At 41.8% G+C, this 21,767-nt stretch overlaps 1 protein-coding gene across 6 annotated transcripts; it reads right to left on the bottom strand.

Moving 5' to 3' along the window:
* Positions 1–231: 231 nt before the first annotated feature.
* smcr8b (Smith-Magenis syndrome chromosome region, candidate 8b) lies at positions 232–16,302 on the bottom strand. 6 transcript variants are annotated; one of them, XM_034688837.1, is made up of 7 exons: positions 16,095–16,302; positions 15,607–15,865; positions 11,503–11,915; positions 7,622–8,382; positions 3,895–4,362; positions 2,986–3,481; positions 232–1,034 (listed from the first exon to the last, which is right to left on the bottom strand). In XM_034688837.1, exons 2-7 carry the CDS (start codon positions 15,790–15,792, stop codon positions 584–586), a joined length of 2,775 nt encoding a protein of 924 aa, XP_034544728.1. In that variant the 5' UTR covers positions 15,793–15,865; positions 16,095–16,302; the 3' UTR covers positions 232–583. The 6 variants fall into 6 exon arrangements, with proteins under 6 accessions (XP_034544728.1, XP_034544727.1, XP_034544725.1 ...); XM_034688836.1 differs by having other exon boundaries at positions 15,607–15,907; XM_034688834.1 differs by having other exon boundaries at positions 15,607–15,922.
* Positions 16,303–21,767: the final 5,465 nt, after the last annotated feature.

Raw genomic sequence — 21,767 nt, forward strand, 5'->3', positions numbered from 1 at the left:
CTTGCTGGTATAAACTGAATCGGCATCTAAACAACAGAGCAACAGACATTATAGACTATTTTAAGTTAATAATACCAAGTCCAGTAGTTTTGGACCATCAAGCTGCACAAAGTTAAAGTAACAACATCACAGTGGTTGGACATTAATCTCATCTGTTGTTTTTTTTGTCAGCTTAAATTATTATTTGTTCATAATAGGCTCAATTATTATTTATATATATATATGTATATGTATAGGCGTTCACCTGTGATTTAGAAATAATCCTTCATTTAAAAACATCATGCTTCATAAAAGGTTCAGTGTTAAAGCTGTGGAAGCTGTCAGCATGGACAAGTCTTTAGTCAAGTGCATTTGTGTTCAGTAATCCAGAGATAAACTCTCCTACAGTATCAGAAAGTCAAACTCATGCACAAACACGCTCACCTAACACTGCAGATAAAAACATACATGCATCATAATGAGTTCACAGCGACAGGAAATGTCCTCCATCAGTCAAAGTTCTAAAGGAATCAGTGCATTTGGTTACAGATATGAGGATAGACCATCTTTATAAATAGTGGAGTGTTTTTTGTCCATACAGTGTTTAAGTTGTGTTTATATTTCTGTGTAGGTGCACTGAGCTAAAGCAGAATCTCAAAACTGGCGGTCCACGTCCTGCGTGGCGCTGACTGATGAGGTCAGACAGGAATTGTATCACTCTCAAATCGCTCTCACTGCTACACAGTCCTTGTGTTGACGGTGAATCCTCCTTCTCTGCACTGCTCTTCCTTTCAGCAGTATTTAGATTGTGTCGCACGGCAGGGTTAAATGTGTACAGCAGGGCCTGGTTGGTCAGTGCGGTCAGACAGCTCTCCAGGTGCAGCAGGTAGGTGATCCCCCGGCTGATGCCGGTGTGGGGGTTGGCTAGTCTGCCGATGAGAGAGCCGGAGTATGAGGGGCAGTGCAGGGTCCTCTGGTCCAGGTCCAACAGCGCCAAATAACGACTGTAGCGAGACAGGGAGTGAAGGATGCTGGACGAAGAGTTGGAGGATGATCTAGTGAGAGAACCAACAACAGTTTTATTTGTTGATGCCTGAAACATCAGATGTTTACTCACACTCAGACACATGTCTTAGCTTTACATTTATGTATGAAAACAGAAAAATACGACACAAGCAGTGATAAAAAAAGTTCTCTGACGACTCCACCATTGTTGGCCTAATCACCAATGGGGACGACAGGGAGTACAGAGAACTGACGCAGGATTTTGCAGTCTGGTACCAGAGAAACCACCTCCAGCTCAACGCAGGAAAGACCAAAGAGCTGGATGTGGATTTCAGAAGACGCAAGCCCCCTCCTCCCACACCAGTAAACATCCAGGGAACGGACATTGAGATTGTGAAATCTTACAAGTACCTGGTTGTTCACCTTAACAATAAACTGGACTGGTCTGACAACTGCAACACATTCTACAAGAAGGGACAAGCAGACTTTCTGCTCAGGAGACTCAGGTCTTTTGGTGTGGAGGGGGCTCTTCTGAAGTCCTTCTTTGACTCTGTGGTGGCATCAGCCATCTTCTTTGGAGTGGTCTGCTGGGGAAGCAGCATCTCTGCTGCTGACGGGAAGAAGCTGAGCAGACTGGTGAAGAAGGCCAGCTCTGTCCTGGGCTGTCAGCTGGACCCTGTGGAAGTGGTGGCTGACAGGAGGATGATAGCAAAGCTATCTTCTCTGATGGTCAACACGTCAAACCCCCTCCAGGAAACCATAACATCACTAAGTGGCTCGTTCAGTCACAGACTTCTTCACTCGTGTCTCACGGAGAGATACCGCAGGTCTTTTCTTCCTGCAGTGGTCAGACTCTATAACCAATAATGTATATATGTTGTAAGATATGCCTATTTTTTACCTCTTTAATTTTAATTTTAACTGCTAATAACTTTTAAATAATTGATATTTTATAGGCTCTTGTTTGCTTTATATTTTTTGCACTGTCTACTCTGTTACTGTAACACTTGAATTTCCCCGTTGTGGGACGAGTACAGGACTCTCTTATCTTATCTTATATAAGTTTATCTAAATTGTGTTTCTGCTAGGGATGTAAATTTTAAGGATTTTCTGTGAACGATCTTTGGAAAAGTTAACGATCAATTATCGATTAATCATTACAAAACTTTGACGTTTTCCATGTCAAAAACACCCACCGGCTGCGTTTTCAGAACGCAGCAGGGAGCAGGACCGCCGTACAGCTGGAGTCATGTGACTGAGGTTTTCCCACGGCAATCACTGAATCAAGGATTCTCCTCCTCCCCTCCCCATCCATGTTGTCTTTATCTGCCTCTGAAAACCTCTGACTTGATGACTCCAGGCCTGCCTCCACTCTAAATGACTTTTTTTTTGTCATAGTTAAAAACCATCTAACGATAACACAGCGTGTCTTATTCTGAATATTAAACAGGTTTTTATTTTGTTTTGGTGCCTGACTTCCTGTCCCGCTCCATCCGTTCTGTGCTGAATTGATGCGTCGTGCTCCGGCAAAAATAGAAGTCTTGCGTATTTGATCCGTTGCGTTCCGACCTGCCGGATCAGAGACGCAGCCGGAACGCAACAGGGCGGATCCAGTGGGGGTTAACAGATTGACTGGAATAGAAACCTATCAGATCCGGTGCCGTGACGGTTCAGAGACGGACCGGACACAGATCTGGGGGAATTTGGCCATTATCTGATACATACACAGGTGAAGAAAAAAGGAAAACACAATAACAAATTGTTCTGCTGGTATACTCAAATGTTGAAATGAAAACTGAACTTGAAACTGATATCATCCTAAGAATAGTTGCAGGATGCTACCCAATGAGCCCCAGAGAAACAGGAGAACCACAGACACCTTTCACAAAGTGATATAATCCAGAGCTTTAAAATGTTGATTGGATTTAATTCAGGGTAAAGAATGAACAAAACAACAACAAAATAATTTTGTACATCAGCAGTGCCCGTCTTGTGTAGTACCTGTGTATTCCGATGAGCCGCCAGATGAGCAGGTCGGTCAGCTGTAACGGGACGGTCAAACTCGGCATCACCGTGCTCCTTTCAGGACCCGGAGCAGGCAGGAAGAGACTCAGAGCATCCACCATCTTCCTCACCAAACTCTCGTCTCCTCCGATGACCACCAGCGGCCGTCCGCTCAGAAGACAAAACAAGGCATGCTGGGAGAATGAGTTCTGTTTGAGGAACCTGAGCGCTCTGAGTCCAGCCTTCCTTCTCCGTCTCTTATGCGACTGGATGTTGCTGTAGATGTTCTGTGTGGGAGAGGGGGGGTCAGAGGAGCCTGTGAAGCTGGTGCAGTCGGAGGCCTCCTCGATGCTCAGCAGCCTGAGAGGAGCTCCGGGTCGGGTCCAGATCTCAACCTCCCCCATGGTAACAGGAGGGGAGAAGTAGACGTGGAGGTTGGGGCCTTTCTGATGACCCTCAGACCAGAGAGACATCGACTCCACCGCTTCTTCGACTGATAACAGTAAAAACAGTTTTACTACATGACAAAGAGTATTTCTGTTTATCAAAACTCAGGTCTGAAAAACTGGTCTGATGAGGTTCTGTTCCCTTTTCCTGTCAGAAAGAATAACACTGTACTTATCAGGTTATTACTGATAATCTCATTCACAGCAACAAGAAACAAACAGTGAGAGGATCAGACAGGTTTATGAAAACTTAAGAATGAGGTCAAACTGTCTCCATGAACATCAACCATTATTAATAAAGTCAGCTACTTCTTCAAGAAGCACAAATTAAAACAATGTGTCAAAGTCAGCTCCTGCAGTTTCAGGTTGTTTTCTCAAACTTCAATAAATAATTGAGAGTGTAGTGTGAACTCATGTCTGAATGTGGTTTTAGGTGTGAATGGTGTAACAGATGTAATACCTTGCAGTGGTTTGGGTGCCCTCTCAGGACCTTTGTCTTCATGGATTAGATCGCTCTTCAAACACTCAGTGACCTGCTTCTCTTTGGTTAAAATCTCACCATTGACAGCAGTTTGCTTTGATGACTCCTCTCTTTCAACTCCAACAACTTCCTCTTCAACCGCCTCTTCAGTTTCGTCCTCGTTCACAGAAACCGTTGGATTCAAATTCTCCTCCACCGTTACGGCATCATTAGATTTACACTCGCTCACTTTCTCTTCCTGGCTCTCAAAGCCGTTACTCAGAGGTTGGTGCTCCGCTTCTTCCTCTGTGATGGCGGTGAGGTCTTCAGGAAAGATGGACTCGGTGGTGCTCAGCACCTCGATGCTGTCCTCACTGTTCGCTCGTCTGGCGTAAACTCGCACACGCCTGACGCTCGCGTCTACTGCAGCTCGCCTGCAGGAGGAGTCCACCATGCCTACAGATGTTTCTGTAGAAGAGAATCAGAGGTGTCAGCTGGTCTGGTTGTAAGAGAGCCATGTTTAGCTATAATTACTTCATTCCTCTCTTCTTACATGTACAATACTTTTTTCTACACATCTTCTCGGTTCTGTACGTTGTTTTTAACCTATGTTACAAGTCTGTGCACATTTTTAACTGCATCACTGGTTTTGTAAATATTTGTAAATTTACTTACTTATTTACTTGTACTTATTTTTTTTAAAACAAAGACACATTCGCAGCAGGATGGTGCAGTTATGACACAGATTATTATTCTTTGCCACGAAGAAAGATTAGCAAAGGGTCCCAAATCTTATTGAACACACTTCCTCTGTCTTCTTTGTGGAATCTCAGTCTCTCAAGATTCAGAGTGTTCGCCATTTCTCCCAGCCACAGATCAAAGGTGGGCACAAAGTCCATCTTCCACACTCTTAGTATTAGCTTTTTTGAAACCACCATTCCAAACAAAACAGCTTTCTTTTCATACTTATCAGCAAAAGATAAGGAGCTTGTAGCTCCAAGGATGGCCACCAGTGGGTCAGGTTACCAACATTTTCCAAAAGCCTCAGACAAACAACAAAAGATGTTTTTCCAATACACTGATAGTTTACTACATGACCAGAATGAGTGCGTTAAATTACCTATTGAGGATTGGCATCTATTACAGAGAGGAGAAACACCAGGGAAAAAACTATGCAGTTTTTCCTTAGAGTGATAAAATCTGTGAAGTGTTTTAAACTGTATAAGATTGTGTCGTACATTGACTGAACAGCCATGTATATTCTTTAAACATTCATCCCAGGTCTCATCTTTTATCTCCACATTTAACTCTTCAGCCCATGTCTGTTTAAGACCCAGCGTATTCACCTCATCTATGCTGTGTAAGATTTGATAAAAATGGGAAACAGCCCCGTGTTTAACAGGTTCAAATTTATTTCATCTCTTCCATGGACTCATGTTTGTTCAGGGTTACAAAGTTTGGCAAATGCTTTCTGACATAATCCCTGAACTTTTACTTCTTTGCTGCTTATAACTTTTAATAATTGCTATTTTATAGGCTCTTGTTTACTTTATACTGTTTTGCACGGTCTACTCTGCTGCTGTTACACTTTAAATTTCCCCATTGTGGGACGTATAAAGGAATATCTTATCTTTCAAGGCATTAACTATAATATGACTGTAGCTCTATTTATGTATGGCGGATATTCTTTATTCGTTTTTCAATCATTTGATCTTTACAATTTAAGAAAAAGCTTCCATCACAGTTATATATATTCAAAGGACACAAACAGGAAGTAACAAAATGCAACTAACTTTCAATAAGTGGAGTTTTGTACTCCTGCTTCTGTACTAAGTATTTAATTTTGTTCTAACTTCTTTAGTCTACCTCTTACGTTACATAAGACGTGTTTCAGCACTAAGCTCTCTTAAACGCTGAAGGAGGCTTAGTGCTGAAACACGTCTGTTGCTCGTCTGTACGCTACTTGGCCTGGATATAAAGTTGTGAACGCTTATTTAGTGCGCTGACTTCTTTACCTCTTACTTTCTTCTTCTTACCGTTTAAAAGGAGCCTCTTTTCTATAAAATTTAATGTATTTAAAATGAATTATTGTCAATATTAATTCTACACCACATTCAGACAGAATTCAACCCACATGGATCAGACAGAATAATTAAGGATTGTTTCTTGGCTTATTCATAACTACATACCAGGCTAGACATTACGTGACAAAAATGACAAAGTATATTTTTAGATACTTTTTCAAGTAGATTATTTTTTACTTTTTAAATGTTTGCATTTTGCTTGATAAGTTAATGGTTAATCACGTATAGGAGCTGTCACCTTTCAGTCAACTGATCAATCGACTAATCATGTCAGCACTTTGCTGTGTGAGGGATGATGTATGGTGAGCAGGTGTTTACGCCAAATATAATCATGACAGGTTCCAGCTGCTAACTAGAGATGTGACGTTTGCGAACGAGTCGGTCTTTTGAACGCTTCTTTTAAGTGAACGATGAAAACCGATTCGCAGTTGCGAGCCGTTCATTTGGGAGCCGTTTTTATATGCCCACGCTGCCTTCACGTGTCACCTGTGTGCCCCATGAGTCTTTTGTTCACACGTATTGTCTACACTTTGTTATTGTTTACATTGTTTTGATGTGGATTCGAGTCAAGGAGCTGAGCTCCTGTTTACAAAATAGTTCAGGTGTAGCAACACCAGGTGGGGTAGTACAATTTCGCATTCACATTTATATAATGCACTAATTTTTATTCTAGTTGTATTCATATTTTTCATATACATATATTTATTCTTATTTATTATTTTATATTTTTTTCTGTATTGTTACAATGTTCTTGTGTGGTAAATATTACAGTATAGTTGTTTTGCATGGAAGTTATCTGTAGCCTGCATAGTTTTTATGTTGCCACAAAGTTTTTTTTAGGTGAGGGAAAATTCAAAATAGTGATCTCACTGTCGAAGCATGGGGATATGACACTATCTCATGGAATGTTTACAATGCCAAATGAAATTATAATCAATATTTCAGAATAATTCCCAACAATATATATAGTAGAGTATATATGTTGGTGGGATGTGTAAGTTTGAATTATTCTGATCCAAATCTTATCTTATAACTGCTACAAGTGATTCTTTCCTTGATAAAAAACAGTTACCCCCTGGTTGACTTCTAAAAAAAAATCTATATATAACAATGAGCCAAAGAGCCAGTCTTTTGAACGGCTCTTTGAAAGGAACGGCTCCTCAAGATCCGGTTCTCTTCAAAGAGCCATAAATCCCATCTCTACTGCTAACTATACACTATCCTGCTTATTACCCTGCAACCAACTAAGATATGAACAAGCTGACCCTCAGTATTTATTCAAGAAGTGATTTTATTGACTAAAAAATGTTTCATTTATGTAGTTGAAAATGCGTGATATGTAATAGTAATAGCAGAGGGAGCTGGATATCAACAGTAATGTAAATAGTAATATTGAAAAACACCTATTACATTTAAGTCACTCATGAATCCTGACGAATACTTCATTTTAAATTGTAAAGGGATTTGCTAACTAACTGGTGTGTGTAATGATGTATGGTGAGCGGGTGGTTATGCAAAATAGAATCTCCCAACACAAAGTTTATTACCGAGCTACAAACTAAAGAGACAAACAAAAGTTGCCTCCATGGCAGCAGTATTCTTATAAGTCTACTTTCTTTTAAGATCATCTGATCGTTTCTTACCTCTGCTGTCAGATCCAGCAACAACATGCTGCGTCCGATAAGACTTCTCAGTCCCGAGAACCTCAATGCTGTCCCCACTGCTCAAACTTCCTGTCATCTCCATGGGAACGTTAGGGTCAGGGGTCACAGACCCCGCCTCTACCGCCTCCAGCTTGATGGGAATCTCCTCCACGCAGGAGGAGAACGACTCCAGGCTCATCGGTTCTGACTGGAGCTCTTCCACGCTGCTCTTCTTCCCCATCTCCCTCAGCTGCTCTGCCTCTGCGCTCTCTCTCTCCTCCTCCTCTCGGTCTTCTGGGCTCCACAGCTCAAACAGGAAGTTGACCAGCTCGAGCTTCCTGGACAAGGAGCGTGTGAGGCGGGCAGTGCGTAGCGCACCCCTGTCACCACGCAGGCGGCGCTCCGTATCGGCGAGCTGCTCCTTCATCAGGGACAGAAAGTAGGAGTTGCTAAGCTCCTGCAGAGGCTTCAGTTCACGGTCAGATCTGCAGGGGGCGGAGGAGAAGAAGGCGAAGGGGGGGCATGGCTCGAGAGGCATTAATGCTGACAAATCAGTGAGGGAGTCGGCTGGGTCGTACGGCAGGAAGTCAGGCTGTTTTAATTTCCTGTTGGGGTAGGAAGTGACCTGGCGCAGGAGGTCTCTGTGATTTGAAATCGAACGCTCCACAGCTTCAATTTCATTCTCTGTGTCTTCTTCTTCTGTGGACCCGTTTACCGTCCTTGAGCGGTCTGGGTCCTGTTGCAGAGTCAGCCGGGTGTACCTGAAATAATAAGAGAGAGTCGGTCAGCTAATGTGACTAACAGGGGTACAACTTAAATATAGTATCTCTAGAGTAGAGAAAAAATGTAGGTGTACCAAACATTAAGTGTAGTTTGAATTTGTATTGTTATGTACACACACACAGAGTTCTGCTGCTGTAATAAACAGTTGAAACCATTACACATGAGGTTTCTGCCTGAAATAATAAAGATTAGCTGCCTTTCACTGCTCTGTTAGGGTTTCACATTATTGTCCAAACAGTTACAGTAATTTTAAAATGTCATCTGAAGCTTGGGAAAACTGTAGTTTGCATTTTTTCTGAATTTGGGTTCATGTTTGAAAAAATATTTACCTCTTATCTGACTGACTGGGCAGCAAAAAAATACTGATTATACTTTCTACATCAGTGCAGAGATTACAGCTGGTGTAACACATTACAACAGGGACTTATATGAGCAATGGTCCATTCAGGATGTATGACTGCAAGGATCACCTTCACATCAAACAGCTCTGCACTACGGTGGCCCTGAAGTGCAAATCACAACGGCAATTCAGAAAACACTTCTGAATTGCCGTAGTGTTTTCTGAATTGCCGTAGTGTTTTCTGAATTGCTGTTGTGTTTTCTGAATTGCTGTTGTGTTTTCTGAATTGCCATTGTGATTTGCACTTCAGGGCCACCGTACTGCACACATGACAGAGGGCAGACTGAAGAGAGCTGAACAAAGTCAGGATTAGGCTTTGCAGACACAGTGTTCATCCACAATGGTGTTCTCACTTAATGTGGCTACTTAGAACTTTGCACCAAAAGCTGTCATTCATGACCCCTTACTTCAGTATATGTGCAGGGTACTATGGGTCATACTGTTGTGTTGTGATCATGTACTTAATACTGCTTTAATACAAGCAGGATTAATGATTTCTGAATTTCTACATACATTGTAGCAGTGTTTCTATCGGTCACAGAGCTCATGAATTCAGTAAGAGCTGAACAAAGGTGAAGTCTGATCTGTGAGAGGTACGTCTGAAACAGGCTATTGTACCAGTTTTGTTGGACTTTAATTGGAAATAGGACAAAAATTTGTAGGATTGGAGCCAAACTAGGCCTTAGATTAAGAATGATTAAGGTTTAATTGGCACCTCAATAAGTGCAAAATACTTCTGTGTGAGTCTATACACACTAACACAGTCTGTCAGTCTACTGAAGAGGTGTTATTAGTCTTAATAAGCAAGATCAACTGTGGGTTTGGAAGTTCAAGCACACTGCTTTTAATATCTATTATTACGGGGCTGTGTTGAATACTTGATTCTGATTCTGGTTACAACATACAGCATTTATTCTCTACTATTTCTGTGTAGCAGACTGTTGCAATGGAGAGCAGACTGCTGATAGGGAGGGACGCAGCTCTGATCGTAGAGACTGGAGTCCGTACAGCTATGATATCAACACAAGAAAGACGCCTGGTAATCCCAACATCAGCCTGTTCACTGAAGCAAAGAAAAGACACAGGGTACCAGTTAGTGATAGTGATTTAAGCTTGCACCCATATACAGAGGCTATCATCCTTGTTGCAGCAGTAGCAATTTTACTTTCGATCATAACAAATTCCTGCATGTCTTCTCCCACTTTCTGCTCCCCACATTACCTGTCTCTCTACAGCTGTTCTTTCAAAAGGCAAACATCAGGAAATGATAACTTTAAAAACCAAGAAGACGGATGAAAGCACTGAACAGAAAAGGATATGATAAGAGATGTGTCAGTGTTTAAAGGCTGGTGAATTTATACAGAAAACCTTATCAGGTGCTGCTGTGATTGTTACTGTTCTATTTAACTTGTCTAACTCCTAAAACAACAGCTCAGTAGACGGATATTAAAAGGCAACAGAGTTTACATTTGCTATTGGAGCAATTTCAACCACAGAGTCAAAGGGACTATACTTCCTATAATGTCTTCCCTTTTTCTTGACAGTTATTTATTGGGGGGATTTTTGCCTTTATATTTTAGGACCGCTGTAGAAAGACAGGAAATGAGGTGGATGACATGCATCAAATAGCGTGAGGATCTAGAGTCTAACCTGCAACCAGTGCAACAAGGACTGTAGCTTCTGTTCATGGGGCCATGCTCTAACAACTGATCCAAACTTGGTACTATTATATATAAAGACTAATATAGTGGATTTTCAATTATATGACAGACCTACAGACTATAAAAGTGTACTATGTGACAGCTCCCCAAAAGTGAAGCCAAAACATTCAGAGCTCTCAATGTTGATTGGCTGCTGGGATGGCCTCCTTACAGATGGAACATGGGTCGAACTTTGAAATGACAATATAGAACAAAATGTTCTTTTCCCAAACATGGTTTTATCATGCTGATTTAAGTGGATTTGATCCCTTTGCAGCAAAGTTAAGTTTTATTTATTTATTTATTTATTTGATGTTAAAAAATGGGGTTTGATAGTTCCACAGCTTTCAGATGTGGTGCCTGCAGCACTGCGCACACAGGATTAGCAGAGTAGAGGAGGAAAGGAGAGAAAATAACGAACACTAACACAAGTCACTGAATTTTCCATACCTGTATCAGCTACAAACTGACTAAAGACGCTGTTCTGCGGTAGACTGTGCCGACCTGACGTGTTTTCAATGTTTTATTTGTGTGAGAAATGTATTTTTAGTTAGCGTAAGGAGCTGGATGTCTCAATACTGTGACTCCAGCAACTGATTGCTGCTTTTCAACCAACTCTTTGGACCAGCACTGAATAAGATCTTTTTTTTTTAAAGAATAAATAATTTAATTTCTAAATCATAAAAATGTCAAGTCAAACGTTTGATTTCTTAGGTAGGTAGCTAAGAAATAAGCAGGACAATGTATGTAAGGCAGGTTGCTATAGTCACTATGACGGGGAATGCAGGAGCAAAGGGAATAGGATACAAAGTGGAAGCTTTTTTTTTCAACCTCAAGGGGTTAGAGCAAGCTGCTCACTTCACATAATCCCTCATGTAGAGCCCAACAAATATTGGATTTGCTTGGCCAATACGAGGAGCAAGTGTTGGATGCAGAAATCCCTCAGGCTGCAATACATGTGTATACTGTTATTAAATCAAAGAACATCCTGATCTTACTCCAGTTCTTGTAATTTCCTCTGCAGCTCCATAGAGAAGGCTTGTCTGTTTCCTGTCTTCAGGCTGTCAGCGGCCTGAGAGAAGCACGTCGACAGCTCAGCGTAGTTCTCCATCAGTTTCCCCTGATCTGAGCACACATACGCCACGCAGAATGGACGCACCATCCCTCGAGCCTCCAGGTCGTACAGGGTCATGTGGTGAACATATGCGAAGGCGTTCTCTGCAGAATCTCCGAGGACCACTTTGGAGTCCTCACTGAAGTTTAGGCGGGGGCCGGGGGAGGCCGGTGGTGCATGGCCAGGGCCTGATGCTTGGTAGTCCACAGACATGATGCGAACAGAGAAATGGTTGAGGTCAAAAGATCCGATGGCTCTGGGGTCGTCTGGTATTGTCAGCACAGGCTTTGGTCCCACCTGGAAACAGCAGAGATGAAGAACACCAACGTAAACATTCAACTAAGCTCATAAAAACTTTAATAGGATTGGCTAACTGTTAAGTAGGAATGTATAGTGAGAAAGTGATTATGCAAAATATGTATTCTTACCAGCCTTCTTGCAGCTCGTACTAACATTAAACTGAACAATTTCATTCACAGTAAGGTCAAAACATCAGAGTTTTTCTGTTGGCATTCTTAACAAGTAGAGAATAACAGCAGCACCTGTATAAAGTCCTTTTCCTCATATCTTTCTTTTGGCATTTTCTTCTCACTCAACCAGTCCTGAAACACCATCAGAGCCAAAACTGTGCATTTGTCCAAGGCTGATTCTTCTTCAATTTGGTCTTTGTCTATAGTTCCTTGTGTGTCAGGCCTCGCTGGTTTCCTCCTCTGATATTTTTTTCTCTGCTGTTGATGTATTTAAAGTTTTGTGCTTGCCAAATAAATTGAGCCATAATAAAAAAAATCCTCCATGTTGAATAGGCCACCTGTTTAAAATGCTAATATAAAAACATAATTTTGCCTTAGTGCTTTAATTTAAAACGCTAATAGAAACTAATATATTGCTTCAGGAAAAGTCATCATATAGACCAGGGGACACAAACTCTTCAACCTGCGACCCCCAAAATAATGACACCACAGACTGACCCTCACTGTCCCCCATGCTCTTTCAGTATGGTGCAAGAGCTAACAAGCCAATCCAAAAACAGAATACAAGCAATCTTCATGTTCAGACTGTAGCAGTGAACGGACATTTATTTGATAAGCAGACGCTGTTGTGTCTGTGAGTTTCATACTGACTCAAAGCTTCAGATTCTTAATTCAAATGGTCTACAGAAGATGAGCTTCTCTATGTGTGAATATCGCTGTGTTTCCTGTGCTGCTGTGAATCAACCTGCTGAAACTAGTGCTTTCGTTTATCTGTTGTAAACGCCTCAGGAGCCATGTGAGAAAACTGATGACCCTTTTTTTATTTGCATGGTTTTGCAAATCAGTGACTACTTTTATATATGCTTCACCACTAAAAGATTAAATATGACATTTCAAGTAATTAAGATTTTTATTTTTTTTGGAAGCTATCTCGCAACCTGCTCCTAACACTGTCATGTGACCCTTACTTTAGGGAAGTTCTGATGTAGAGTGGGAGTAACAGTGTGATAGATTTGGTTTTAGTTCACTCTACAGTTTGACTCTCCTCATGTTGTTTGTTGTTTAGTTTCCGTGCCACTCGGCTGCTTTGATGCAATAAGGAACTCAATCATGTATTATGATCATCACAGCTCTGGACGGATGTTGGCACTGACCCTGCAATCCCTGTTAACATGAGACTTGATATAAAGTGGTTCAAAGTCGCCGAAACACCAGATAACACGTTTGTTTTACAAGCTCCTGATTACAACTCATCACTAGGAAAGTTGGTCTTGAGTACTTTCCCACCTCCTTTAACTTTAGGAGGGTGTCTGAAGGCTGTTTTATGTGTCTGACTCATCATCTTGTGAAAACCTAACATGGTATTTTGTCTCAGATCTCCTCTCTTGTAAAGAGATCTACATCACACTAGACTTCCTGAGCAGATAGGAAACCAAACACACCACAAGAACCGAGCAACAGCATCCACTTTGTTGATAAAATGCCTGAACATGACTACAGATTGGTCTCTAAAACACACGTTTAAATATTTTAACTTGTAAAAAATAAACTATTACAAACTTGAGCTTCTGTGCCTTATTGAATGGAAATAAATAATGAAGTGATAACAAAGATGCATTCATGTGAATCCTGTTTGGTTAAAAAAAAAAATGTTAGCAATGCCTATTATTAAATCCAAGAAGGTTACACAACAAAATAACGACACCCACACATATTTTTTTACATAACACTACATATTTGTACATATTTGTACTATTTCACGATGTATCATTTGTCACTGCTATAATTCACTTTTCCACTTTGCACAGGACTGAGGAAGCTTTGCAAATGAAATAGGTTAATTTATTTTGCTCATTTATAACACTTTTTTTGCAACATTACACTTCTGAATGCAGCTTTCTCATGTAAATTGATTGGATAGTCCATTCAACCTTTTTTCCACTCTCTTGTACTGTTTTTTTTATTCTATAAGTGGTTTTGATCTATGTTTTCTTATTATTGTTGTTGTTGTGATTTTCTGATTAATGTTCTAGACTAACTTGTATTTCATTGGGGGTTCAATTCCATTGCATCAAATACTTCTGCTTTTATTCCCTCAAGTGTTTCTGATTTTCAGTGATGGACAGTAACAGAGTAAATTTACTTGAGTACTGTACTTAAGTACATATTTTGAGTATCTGTACTTTACTTGAGTATTATTTTTGGGGGGAACTTATTACTTTTACTCCACAACATTCAGAAGACAATTGTTGTACCTTTTACTCCACTACATTTCTATCAATGCTCTAGTTACTCACTACTTTAGCTTTGAAATCAGCTCATGAATTTCCTTCTCTTTTCTGAAATCTGATCCCTAAGACAGTAAAATTCGTTTGTGTAGTTCTGTTTGTCTCAGTGGTTTAGTCATACCTGTATATCGTGCATCTCCATGGTTGAACATGGAGCAAACACAGATCACTCAGATCAGGCAGTTCCTTTAGAGGTGGTAATGATGGCTTTAATTCTCCACCTGAGCACCCATGACCATATCTTCAGCCCGTGTTGGAGGTTTTTGAAATGAATAATGATACGTATCATCTGAAATGTTCTCCCTGTTTCCCACTCTGCACCAAACATACAAAAATTCACAGTCCAACCTGAGAAAGCGTGTTGAGCTACGTAACATTTGTTTCATTCCAGATGAACATTTCAAACTAACTTGTCTGTGCTTGGAGTAAATTAGTTGGTGTAGTTTTTAGAGATTTCAAGTAATGCTTTCTAAATAAACCTGATGTAACAGAATGTACTCCTATGTATTCTTGACTGCCATCATGCTTTGTGAAAGCATAATGTTTTGAGATATTTTAAAAAGTACTTTGAATACTTAAGTATTTTTAAAAGCAAGTTCTTTAATACTTTAACTCAAGTAATAATTTGACGGAACAACTTTCACTTGTATTGGAGTAATATTTGACCTGGAGTGTCTTTGACTTAAGTAATGAAGCTGTGTACTTTGCCCACCACTGCTGATTTTACATTATAAAGGAGAACTTCCATAGATGTTTGGAAGATACCCTTTAATATGTTTTAATACTCTCCATAAACATTGGCTGCCTGTTTCTATTCGTATTGATTTTAAAATTATTTTACTAGTTTTTAAGGAGCTGCATGGCCTTGCACCATTTTTATTAATATCATTATTATTATTTTCCCTTAATATGTCTTGCTTATGTATAAGCATAATATAAACATAAACATATGTATAATGTAAATAATATAAACATAAACATATGTATAATGTATATATATATGTTTTTACTTCTGCTTCTTTCTTGTTTTTTGCTGTAAAGCATTTGATTTGTATGAAGTGTGCTATATAAATAAATAAAATAAAATATAAAAAAAATAATAATAATAATAATAATAATAATAATAATAATAATAAAATAAATAAATAAAAATAAAAATAAAATATAAAATAAATAAAGCTTGATTGATTGATTGATAAATGCAACATCATCATCATGAAAACCTCTTACCTGCTCTGAGAACTCAGCCACCAGGATGAAGTCTCTGTGAAACTGTGCAGAGGTGGTCCAGGGGTTAGACGGAGGCAAAAGGGGGACAGACAGTTCTTCAGGTAGACCTGAAACCTCCTGGTCCTCCTCTCCTTCACCGAACCCCTCAGTGCCAGTGAAGGCCAACAGGTCTGGGGACCCGATCATCTTCAGACTGTGAAGGGGTCTTTGATCAAAACATCTCAGAGTCCTGCAGCCCGGCCCTCCGTGGGTGAGTCAGCTGTTCACACCGTTACAACAACAAACGGCGTGAAGAAGTAACCTGTAAGAAGGTTTCCTACAGACATATATTTGAGGTGTACAGAATCAAAACTCCAACAACTTCACAAACAGTTTCTTTTACCGTGAATAGTCGCGTAAACAAGCGAAGTTTCACCGAGCAGAGTGAAAAACTTGACGGAGAAGTGAAAGTTCCCCTTGAGCGCCAGAGAGTCACACGGCACGCTAACCTTTGTCCCGGGATTTGTGTTCCTCTTTTTTGGGTTATTGTTGAGCCATACTGCAGCCTAAGACCTGAGCCCGGGCGTCACGTCTTGCACCGGTCAACTGGACCGTCGACACCCATATTCAGCCATGTGACAGCCGGCCGACCCCCGGGGAACGCGCCGGTTCCGCTAACTTCAGTGTAGAAAGCTTCATGAAAATCAGGCTGCAGCTCAGTCACTGAGACATTGTAACACTTCCGGTCATTACTTTCAAAATAAAACACTCTAATATTTCATATCCGCTAGAGATGCACCTTGTTTGTTAACTTTATCAAACTTTATAACAACTTTAAACAACATGCAGTCACATAACACATATAAGATGTCCAAAATATACACTAACAAATACACATTTGTAAGAAAACAAATATGCACAAACAAATATAATAAAAGTTATAGTCTATAAATGTCACATCAGGTATTAGAATAATGTCAAAATAAAAAGATAAGTTAAGATATAATTTATTGGTCCCCCATTGGGGGAAATTATTTTGTTACAGCAGCTTACAACACGGGACAGGGGAATACAACAATGTACTAACATAGTTAAAAAATATATAATAACAATAATAATAGCAATGACAAGGTAAAATAGAATAGAGTAAAATAAAATAAAATAGAATAAAATAGAATAAAATAAAATAGAATAGAATAAAATATGACAATTATTACAGATAAATTGATAGTAAGGTATGTTATTGCATGGATTGAAAAAATGTATACAACTATGGAAGCCTTGAGGTGACCTGCATCTATAGGCTACATATTCCTGTTTTCTCTCCTGAAAAAAGGCAGCTTAGTATCAAAGGATCATAACTCGTATAACCAGAGTTTCAAAAGGCCCAAACCAAGAAATAGGCTTAATGAACCTCATTAGTCTGGTCTAGTCAATGTCAGCATGGGTATAAGCAGTGGCAGTTCTGGGGAGGGGCCAACAGGGGCCAGTGCCCCTGTAAATCTGAACCTGGACCCCCCTGTGGCCCACCCTCCACACCAAACAAATATTATATAATAAAAAAAGCTTTGGTATCACGCTGATGTTATAGGCGTAACACATGCGTGTGGCACTTGGTTCCAGTCCCTTAGAGTGCTATGGGACTCATGTTGAGTGTAAACAGCCAAACAGCTGCTGTCAGTCTGCATTTTGATCTAGTACACAGTAGTATACATGTCTAGTATATAGGGATGCACTGATGTTTTGCCAGTTTGTTCTCAGCCAGTCCTCGTCCTTCTCAGTCTCTTTTGTGAGGGTTGAATGTGTCCCTCTGACAACACCCTTGGCCCCAGCCTGGCCCCCCCAGTGAATTGGTCTAGAACCGCCACTGAGTATCATAGGATAACTCATATAACCAGTTTCAAAAGGCCCAAACCAAGTAATAGGCTTAATGAACCTCATTAGTCTGGTCTAGTCAATGTCAGCATGGGTATAAGATGTCCAAAATATAGGCAAGGCGAGGCAGGCAAGGCAACTTTATTTGTATAGCGCATTTCATACACAAGGGCAACTCCATGTGCTTTGAATTAAAAAAATAAAAGCATTGGAAAAAAAATTTTTATTTACAGCAGAGGAAGTTTGGTCCAGAAGTTAGTTCTAGAGTAAAAGAGCATAAACACAAAGGGCTACTCACCAGTACTTTTATGTTAAACAATGGAGGACACATAAAAGAGGACTTCAGTGATTTTATGGCACATATAATGCTTGTAATAAACCTTTAAAAAGTATTTTTACAAGCTCTCACAGTGGTTGTGAAAGTTGTTAACGCCTCATATCAAAAAACACTTCAGAGATTAACAAACCTTCTGTATGGCTGGGAATAAAACAACATATAAGACATCACCACAGTCTCGATTTTAAATTTTTGTATTTTTATTGATTTCCATCTTGTAAAGTTAACTTATAATACTTAGATGGACTTGCTCTGCAACCTTTCTGCACATACATAAAGAGAATACAGAGCTGCAGCAGATCCACCAGAGCAGCTTTGAGTGGTGATTGTAAAGATGATTCTGCAAAACATCTTTGCAGAATCAGCTCTCTCTGCAAAAGAAGCTAAATCCTGGAACTCCCTACCTGATCATTTGAAATGTATTACAAACTTCACCATATTTAAGAGAGCCACCAAATCCTGGTTTATTGAGCAATAAACCTGCGCTCCTGTCTGATTTCTGTGATTTTCATCACTGCTTTATATGTGTTTTATTGTATCTTTCTGTACCAAACATACTTTTTTAAATTGTGGGATGGGTGTTGCAAATTATCCCCCACTATAAATACTATATTACTTGCATTGGATGGCTATATTAAGTTTGTCTATACTCTGTCACTAATGAAAAAATAAATAAATAAAATATCAGTGATTTTACTATGACATCAACATAGTACAAAAAAATAAATCAGTAATTTAAAAACCTGTCTTCAACAATATTTTTCATCCCGGTTACATACTCACATCTTCTGCGTTGTTGTGTAAGATGCTTGAGTCTAGTTCATTGAACTCTCCAACCACATTAAATTGATGATGAGGTTGGAAAGAGAGAATAATGAGCTGTCAATGAGTAGATTGGAAGATGTACTGAGAGGAAGACTGTAAGAGCCTCTTTTTCTACCTAACTGCATTCATGTTTCAAGCTTTAATCTGTTGATGTGTACCTGATGAATAAGAGGATGGGTCCAATACGTGGCCTGACATTATCTTAATTAATCCAATAAGGTCATTCCTGTAAACATTTCCATGACAACTATCAAAATAATCTTAAAAAGGTGCTCAAAACAGATTGGATTAGATGTCAATTTAGGTGGTGGTGGTGGGGGGTGGTGGTGGGGGCAGGGGAAGGGTCCATTCATTGGCCTGCCTTTCCCGTCTGGTCTCCCCGGTTGGTTTTGGCCCTCCTCTATCCTGCTGCCCCTACTCTGCTCGTGCGGCCTGCGGCGGGGGTTGGATTGGGGCATCACGTGGTGCCGGGTTCCCCTCCCTGGCTGTGGGCTCCCTGCCTCCCTGTGGGATACTGGGGGGGATCTCGGGTCTGGTGCCACGCCCTGCCGGGCGGCCGTGGGCCTTGTCTATCGCGGGGTGGGGGGGCTGGTGGTTGGGGCTTGGGGGGTCGGGGACTGCTGGAGTGCCACCGCCCTAGGGCCCCCTGGAGTGGGCTTGCCGCAGACGGGCCCTGCCTCTTTTTAATTGCACTTCACTAGAATAGTTAGACAAAAAACAAAAAAAAACAAAAAACAAAAAAAAGGACAATAGGGTTGGGGGTGCTGATGGGTGGGCGGGTTTTATACAGGGGGGAGGGGCAGATGATGGGGCATTGGTGCGCCAAGGCTCTCCCCCCCCCCCCCCTCTCCCGCCTCCCTTCCACCCCCTCATTTTAATGCACCTCACTAGATACTGATATAGGTAAAGACATGGGGTGGGGGGTGTGGGTTGGGTGGACCGGTTTTATACTGGGGGGGGGGCAGATTGTGGTGCAGTAGTGCGCTGCGGCTCTCCCCCCTCTCTCCCGCCCCCCATCTGCCCCCCCCCCCCTATTTTAATGCAACTCACTAGATACTGATATAGGTAAAGATATAGGGTCGGGGGGGCGGGTTTTATACGGGGGGGGGGGGGCGGCGGATTGTGATGCAGTAGTGCACTACGGCTCTCCCCCCTCTCTCCTGCCTCCCTTCCTGCCCCCCCTATTTTAATCCACCTCACTAGCAAACATGCATACAACAAAAAAAAACAAACAAAACAAAGTTCAAATCATATCACACACACACAGATCAGGTTTGGCGGGGCCTTAGTGTTTGGCTCGGCCCTACTCGTCGGGGGCCTATCGGGGCTGGGTGGGTGGCTGGTGTCCCTGTCACCCTCCACCCCCCTGCTGCCCCCTCCCCTGTGGGGGCCTGGTCCGCGGCTGCCCTCGGGGCCGGGTTTCCCGGGGTTCCCTCGCGGTCCTCTTGGGGGGGTGGGGGGTGCGCAGCTGGGGGGGTGTTACTATGGCAGCCATTGGGGTGTCCCTCCATGCCCCCGCGGCCTGGTCCATCAGTCGCAGGGCATGGGTGGGGGGCGTGGCTTGGGGGAGTGGTCGGGCCGTCTGGGGGGGGCAGGTGGGATTGGCCCTGCCGCCTCCGCCCTCCCCCCGCTCCAGCGCGCCGGTTGGTGGGCTCTGGTCCTGGTCCTGCCCGTCTGCCTGGCTGTCTGCTCCTGGTGCCGGGCCCCCTCGGCCCTGGTGGCTCCTTTGGCTCCGTCTGGGGGGGCTGTGGGGGTGGTGTTGTGGGGGTGTCCCTTGGGGGGGCTGCGGGATCTCTCCCCCCTCGCCCCCCTTTCCTCCTACTGGGTGACCTGGCGGTCGCCCTGGGTGCTCCGGCGGTACCTGCTTGCTTCCGGTCTGGGTCCTTGGCTTGTCCCCTGGCCTGGGTCTCCCGCGGCGGGTTGGGTCCTTCGGTCTGACTGCTCTCGCGGCCCGGGTGCTGAGCCATACCGCTCGGCTGGTCTGACCCAGGTGGTTTCATCTGCACCAGTGGTGGTCTTGTTACACAAATAGAACACAGCACGGCGGCAACCCTCTGCGACCCAAGCTTCAGTAATGATTGTGGACACTAAGGGTTGCTTAATCATCAGTATCACCCCACGGATTTTCTTTTTGGCATCATGGTGAGATGGTCCCTCTCCATCTAAGTGTGTTAGGTCTCTCTCTCCTTCTCTCTCCCTGTCCCTTTGTATATCCTTATGTAATCTTTCTTTCACTTTCTCTTATTTTTATTTTTTATTTTTTTTGGCCCACCTAGGTGTGCACGCCCTCTTTTACAGAACATGATATTAGCTGCCAATAAAAGATAGGCCAGAGTTCTAAGAGGGATGGTGATGGTTGCATGCACACAGTCACAAGCACAGAAGAAAAAGGTTTTCTTTCTTTTCTTTTGCTGCAAGAATAAATTGCATGAATATTTGACAGTTTGTGACAAACATGACACAAACCAGAAATATATATGCAGACAAGAGGAAAAAAAAAAAAAAAAAAAAAAAAAAAAAAAAAAAAATGATGTCAATTTAAGTGTCAGCAGTGTCTTCTTTACAAAAATAACCTTATAATGTCATTGTTCATAATTGGCTCAGTAATCATTCCTGCTGTCTGTTATAGCCCTTAATAATCCCTGTTGTCTCAGTGCTCCAGTGCTGTTTGCACATAATTAAATCAGCCATTATGCTTGCATTAGTTTCCTCTCAGTGAAAAGCTGCTGTCACATCTGTGGAGTCTGAGCTTTATAATGAATTGGAAAAAGAGCAGCCTGATTTCCTCCCAGTTCATCATCATCTTCATGTTTATAGGATCTACGTCAGCATGAGAGTCTGCAGCTCCCAGCAGAGTGTGGAGCGGCAGACAACTCTTCACCACAACGAGATGAGGATTTAAGAGAATGTCGCACCAAGAGACAACTTAATGGAGGTGTTTATGCTGAAATACAACCCTTTTTGAATCAGGAGACAGAGCACACTACTGAGACAAATTATCAACAACTCATGATGCAATCTGCAGCTCTAATGCAGTCTTTGTGAATTCAGCCCCGGGACTTAGACTGAAATGACATCTGTACATTCAGAGGTCTCTGTCACATGATGGAGGTCATCCTGTTGTGGTTATGAGATGATGTCAATA

Source organism: Notolabrus celidotus, chromosome 7, assembly GCF_009762535.1.
Source record: "Notolabrus celidotus isolate fNotCel1 chromosome 7, fNotCel1.pri, whole genome shotgun sequence".
NCBI lineage: Eukaryota > Metazoa > Chordata > Actinopteri > Labriformes > Labridae > Notolabrus > Notolabrus celidotus.

Coding starts and splice junctions, on each gene's coding strand:
- smcr8b (XM_034688837.1), bottom strand. CDS start 15,792: ATGATCGGGTCCCCAGACCTGTTGGCCTTCACTGGCACTGAGGGGTTC. Junction 4,363..7,621: donor TGCTGGATCTGACAGCAGAG/GTAAGAAACGAT, acceptor TCTCTTCTACAG/AAACATCTGTAGGCATGGTG. Junction 3,482..3,894: donor GGCACCCAAACCACTGCAAG/GTATTACATCTG, acceptor TACTGTTATCAG/TCGAAGAAGCGGTGGAGTCG.